General features: G+C 37.8%; 1 protein-coding gene across 9 annotated transcripts in view; it reads right to left on the bottom strand.

Moving 5' to 3' along the window:
- Positions 1-575: 575 nt before the first annotated feature.
- gulp1a (GULP PTB domain containing engulfment adaptor 1a) overlaps positions 576-6,263 on the bottom strand; it is a 384,626-nt gene continuing 378,938 nt past the window's right edge. For all 9 annotated transcript variants that reach the window (XM_087988648.1, XM_087988645.1, XM_043704093.2 and 6 more), the window contains one exon: positions 576-3,397. In XM_087988648.1, coding sequence (XP_087844774.1) covers positions 3,326-3,397 — 72 coding nt within the window. In that variant the 3' untranslated portion in view covers positions 576-3,325. The remainder of the gene's footprint in view (positions 3,398-6,263) is intronic.

The following is a 6,263-nucleotide window of genomic DNA, read 5'->3' as shown; positions in this document are numbered from 1 at the left end:
TTCAAGATGCCCAGAGGGGAAGGACGCCAACATCAGAGTTTCCAATGCCTGAATCCTGCCTAGTAACTTCTGCTTGCTACATGTGGGTGTGCATGGATGTTGGATAATAACATCATTCAGCTTAGCTGTGGATTGCATCAAAGAAAGATAATTTCAGAAATATATCAAATGGTTGTTAACATCCATGGAGCCATACTCACCCAGAAGTTAAGACATGCTGAGCAGAGAACTTCAACACAAAATGATTACTCAAGAACATAGCATATGCTATACATGTTTACTTTTGAATAGTAGATCATATGTTGATCCCATTTTCTGTATCAAATATAATGTATGTGTTCCATGCTGAACTTAGTGTAGCCAAGTCCACGTTTTCAATAATGTGGGCATTATGTTCTTGCACTCTTCTTTGTTTAGTTACTATTTGGTCAACTGCATCCTACATTTGAAATTCATTGAATTGTATTTCCATAACAAACCAAACTCTACGGTATTAGAAAACAACACTATCCAAAGTTTCTATTTATAAGAACTGTTTTCATCTAAAAATATTAGGAAGTGTGAATAAATCAATCTTCACTTTTTAAAAAAAGTTTATTATCAGTAATCGAAGGAGACTTTCACAACTAATAGACATTACAAAGATACACTGGTGTTATGGACATGGTCTACCTCCAATTTACAAAGGTCAATAATAGTACGCGTCTATCAAGCAATCGTAACTTTTTTGGTTCAGCGTATTCTTTATGTATACTTAATAGTACCAGATACTGGTACAACACTTATAGTTATGAATCTAAATTATACTTATTCTCTAGTGAATTGACAAAAATCAAAGTTTCGTTAATTCATTAGCAGTAATCCCAACAGATATGTGAAGTTAAACAATATTGCCAACATCATTTCTGTGCTAACAATCGCAATTTTAACATTTGGGACAGGAAATGATTTGAAAAGAAGACAATTATGTGCATGTAAAGTTATCTCTATTCTGTTATAATCTCTGACCAGTGACTACACAGTTACTTGAGAGATGCAGTTTGATTTTTGAAAAAAGGTATCACTGATAATATAAGCAGTGGTACACTACACCACCCTCACAATATACTCAGGTTACTGATAAGTATATTTAAAGCGCTGAAAAATATCACTGTGACCAATCTTAAAGCGAAAAAAAATGTCATTTTGAAAAAGGTGCAGATAGAAGTAGGAAGACTTGTTAGATTCTGCATATTACAAACAAGAAAGACAGTTATATGAAATACTGGCAAAGCATGCAGATATTTATTTATAATAATTTATTGAAATACATTGGTTTTGTAAAAGTAATGCTAGGTTTAAATGATTTACCCTTCATTTTATGTGTCTTGATTTAACTCATCATCTTGCAGTGTTCAAGTAATAGATTAGTATTACACCTCAGATGATACACTTCAAACATATCTAAGTAATCTGGTAGAATAATAAACTACTCCAAATACAGTTGGAGATAAAATTAAAATGATTGCTAATATTTAAATAATCTGCACTAGTTTTTAATTTTAAAAACCAATAAATGACTTCTTAAAGTAATATGTAATTTGCTTTTATGTTTGAAAAATAAATGTCTCACAAAAAACAGAGATCAATAACTGGCTGACTTGTACTGAGTGACATTCCTCAGGGGTTGCTACTGGGATCTATTTACCTAAATAACCTGGGTTTATAAAATTAATGCTGGTTAACCAAACTTGTAGATACAACTAAATCTAGAGAGGGCATCAGTGTAACTTCATGATTTAGCTAAGCTAATTTATGGAAGAACTTAGATAATAATGAATTGATAACAATGGCAAGAAATTCAACACAGGAAATTCAAAGATGTTACATATTGGATGAACAGAAAGGGGACAAACTGCTCAATTACATTGAACTTTTAAAGAGGAAAGGTTGTAAGACAGTTGTAAATTATTTTACACTTAATAGTTACCATAATCCCCTTATTGTAGAGAGTCAAACTGAGGATTAGGTTTTACTGCCAGATCAGCAGAGGATAAATCTGAAGGTATAAAGCCTAAAGTGTTCAATCCTCTATTCAGTCCACACTTTTAGTACGACATTCATCTTTAGTTGAGGCACAAAGGAGACATCCAAGTCCAGGAAGCAGTGGAGAAAAGGCAAAATGGTTGATCATTTATGTTTGAGGGAAGAGTTATGAGCAAGATATCTTTTTTGTTAATTTTCAACTGCACTGGGTAAGAGGTGGTCCTATTATGGGCATAAATAATATTACATGGAGTAGAAAAGCAGCTTGAAAGTAAACCATAACTGCAGTAAAAGGAGGCATTGGTACTAACTAGCAAAAGGACTGCTATTAGAATACACATCTTCATGCACAGTAATTGGTATCTGAAATGATCTTTTAGATAAGCCAAGAGATGGAAAACTTCTGAGAGAGTGACACCAGAGATGCCCATGGAAGAAGAGTTGGATGGAACTGATGACTTTCCTCATCTTGACCAATCTTTGCCTAACCTACACTAGAAGGAAAGTCTGACTCTGCGAGCCTGTAAGAGGCCAGAGGAGTAGTTAAAACTATCCAGTGGGACATACAAAAGGATAATGGGATACCAGAAGGTAAGTGATGCTTTAAATATATCCTTCCAAGGACGTGGGAAAGACATCTGCTGGAAATAAGCTGGATGTGAGGTGGGGGTAGGTGTGAGGTTCGGATTATCCACCCTCAACAGAATTGGAAAGAGCAGGTGTTCTGTCTGCAAGCTGGCTACTTGTGACACTGGGAAAAGCTTTTGGAAATGATAATGGAAGAGGGAATGCCAGAATTGGACCTTACTCACCATTTCAGAAGGGCCCCAAGTCAGATAGACCCAGTGAAAATGCAAGTCATTATATTCAATGTCTCTGGTTACACTCTGCATCATTAACTTTTCACACAAATACATAGACGGATGAAATATATGTAGAACTTACTTCTTGAATAAAAATCCTTTTCAAAATTAGGACAATTATAATGCAATGCTAATTCTAATTTTAAAAAAGAGCTCAATTCCTTGGATATGTATTAGAAATTAGAAACAGATAGCTTCATAAAATGTCAGGGAGAATGCAAATTTTATGTTAACATAAGTTGTGACCAACTTTTCTATGTTATTTTCTCACCTGACAAAGAAAATTAAGAAGAGAATGCAAGCAGGATCAAGTTAAAAATTCACACAAGGGAGGTATTATGAAACAATATGGAAAACAAAAAAAAACTTATTTTTTGGCACTTCATTGGCACTATATGTTTAATGATCCAAATGTGAAAATATTCAGTTTCTTAATGTCAGCATCTGCCGTCCAGAGGATCGAGAGAGAACACAGTGCCTTCGAGAGTTAGTCCCATTTTGAACCCCTCCTAGAAAACAGAAAACAGGTTTGTGATTGCAGCAGATACTAGTTTTGAATAACAAGTACACAACACTTAAAACAATAGCAGTAAAACTCCAAACAAAAACCCATGTTAGTTTGTGTCCTAATTGGAATTTTTGATTTTGTTTTATAATCAGCCAGAATTATTTTCAGGCTTTGAACAAAGCTCTTCAAAAAGTCAAAGAAAGCTATAACAAAGTAACCATAACATCAATCATGTGTGTGCGGGAACCTAGGAATTCATCTAAAAGCCTGTTAATGATAGATGTATAAAACTAATGATAACTTATCAGGGATTTAACATCTTGGGATGGAAGGCAGGCAGGCACAAAGTACATTTATGAGATAGCACACATAACAAATTAATAATACTGTCTACTCTCCTGTGTAGTTTGGATCTGGGCGTGGTTTATTTTCTAAAAGCAGTGGACCAGTTACTGAAAGAGGTTGCAAGAATAATTAGTAGTTAAGTATTGTTGAGTATTCCCATAGTTTATGAGCTGCTTGGTTCCTTGCTATGCTAATTGAGCAGTCTTTTTAGGTTAACAGAATAACAGCAAGAATCAACTTGGCTTTGGTACCTTCTTAGCACATCTTTTAGAAAAATAATTTTTTTGTGTGAGACTTGAATTGGGAATTTGGACACTTGGGTGCATAGCTCTTTTTAGATTGATAAGCAATTCCTTCATGATATTTTTATTGAAAAATTATACTTTATTAATTGAAACATCTTTATGCACATAGACAGTTACTGAAGCAGTTCTGTTCAGTCTTTGCGCATGAAGAACAAACAAAACATTGGAATTTAGCATGCCCTGCTCTTGCAAAAAACAAACCAAGACATTTCTTCCTTATACAGGACAATATTTATGTACATTTGAGGCACAAAGAGGGTCTTATAACTGAACGGAACCCCATTGTACTTTGGCAGAAAGACCCTACATTATGGTGTTTCAAGTCTTGGAATGTGCTGCAAGAAGACCTCCATCTCATCTGCAGAGAATACTGTACCTGAGGCAAAGAAGATGATAATCTTTTTAAAATGTGTTATCTCTGGATGTTTTCAATGACCTACTGAGGGCATCTCTAATATTCATCATGTTGCTATGTAACGATGTATACAGATGTGAGTGATTTACTGTCTGCCGGGAGCAAGAACCTAATGGGTGCCTTCTGGGCACCTTCAAAATTACAGCACATAACACCTTCCATCATCACAGTAAATAATCACAAACTAGATTTTCACCACAGGGTAAAAAGCAGGAACGACAATTGTTTCTGTGTCCAAAGCCCACTTCCATTGAAGAATTGACTAAAATTCATGATTTTATTGGCTTGGGAGGAGGGAAGAGGTGGTGTGATAATGATTTAATTGGTACGGAAACAACACTCCTGTCCAGTTAAAGTTAGTGGGGTTCGTAACAGAGTTGGGTCAGATGAAGATGGGCACTCATTCAGGCATCAGACTAGTGTGTAGCTGCCTGTGAGATGCTGCTGAGGTCTCCCTGAGTATGGCACAGACATCCACAGCCATTTACGCAGAGAGCTGTAACAATCTTTGCCACTTGTTCCAAGTCATGTTCAGGTAGCTTCACCTCTGTCTGGAGATTCTACACTCAGGATAGGTAATAAAGAAGGTAAATGAAATTCTGTCCTTCATTGCTAAAGGGATTGAGTTTAAAAGCCACGAGATTATGTTACAGCTGCATGGTGTGCTGGTGAGGCCACACCTGGAGTACCGTGTGCAATTCTGGTCTCCTTATTTGAGAAATGATGTACTGGCACTAGATGGGGTACAAAGGAGGTTCACTAAGTTGATTCTGGAGTTGAGGGGATTGGCTTATGAGCAGAGACTGAATAGACTGGGATTATATTCATTGGAATTTAGAAAGAATGAGGTGGAATCTTACAGAATCTTACAGATGGGCGGCATGGTGGCTCAGTGGATAGCACTGCTGTCTCACAGCACCAGGGTCCCAGGTTCGATTCTCAGCCTTGGGTGACTGTTTGTGTGGAGTTTGCGCATTCTCCCTGCGTGGGTTTCCTCCAGGTGCTCTGGTTTCCTCCCACAGTCCAAAAATGTGCAGGTCAGGTGAATTGGCCATGCTAAATTGCCCATTGTGCTAGATGCATTAGTCAGAGAGAAATGGGTCTGGGTGGGTTACTCTTCGGCGGGTCGGTGTGGACTTGTTGGGCCGAAGGGCCTGTTTCCGCGCTGTAGGGAATCTAATCAGAAAACACATAAAATTATGAAGGGAATAGATACAATAGAAGTAGAGAAGATGTTTCCACTGACAGGCGAAAGTAGGGCAAGAAGGCATAGCCTCAAGAGTAGAGGGAGCAGATTTATGACTGAATTGGGAAGGAACGTCTTCATCCAGAGGTTTGTGAATCTATGGAATTCTCTGCCCAGAGAAGTGGTTGAGGCTTCTTCAGTAAATGTTTTTAAAGTTAAGATGGATAATATTTTGAACAGTGAAGGAATTAAGGGTTATGGTGAGAGTGTGGGTAAGTGGAGCTGGATTCACGAAAAGATCAGCCATGATCTTATTGAATGGCAGAGCACGCTCGAAGGGCCAGGTGGCCTACTTCCTGCCCCTGGTTCTTATGTTCCTATGTGGGCGGCACGGTGGCACAGTGGTTAGCACTGCTGCCTCACAGCGCCAGAGACCCGGGTTCAATTCCCGACTCAGGCGACTGACTGTGTGGAGTTTGCACATTCTCCCTGTGTCTGCGTGGGTTTCCTCCAGGTGCTCTGGTTTCCTCCCACAATCCAAAAATGTGCAGGTTAGATGAATTGACCATGCTAAATTGTCCGTAGTATTAGGTGAAGGGGTAAATGTAGGAGTATG

Source organism: Chiloscyllium plagiosum, unplaced genomic scaffold (assembly GCF_037043375.1).
Source record: "Chiloscyllium plagiosum isolate Xiang-an unplaced genomic scaffold, Cpla_swu_hap1 HiC_scaffold_7, whole genome shotgun sequence".
Lineage (NCBI taxonomy): Eukaryota > Metazoa > Chordata > Chondrichthyes > Orectolobiformes > Hemiscylliidae > Chiloscyllium > Chiloscyllium plagiosum.
The sequence above is the reverse complement of the archived record's forward strand: the minus strand, read 5'-3'. Positions and strand labels throughout refer to the sequence as shown.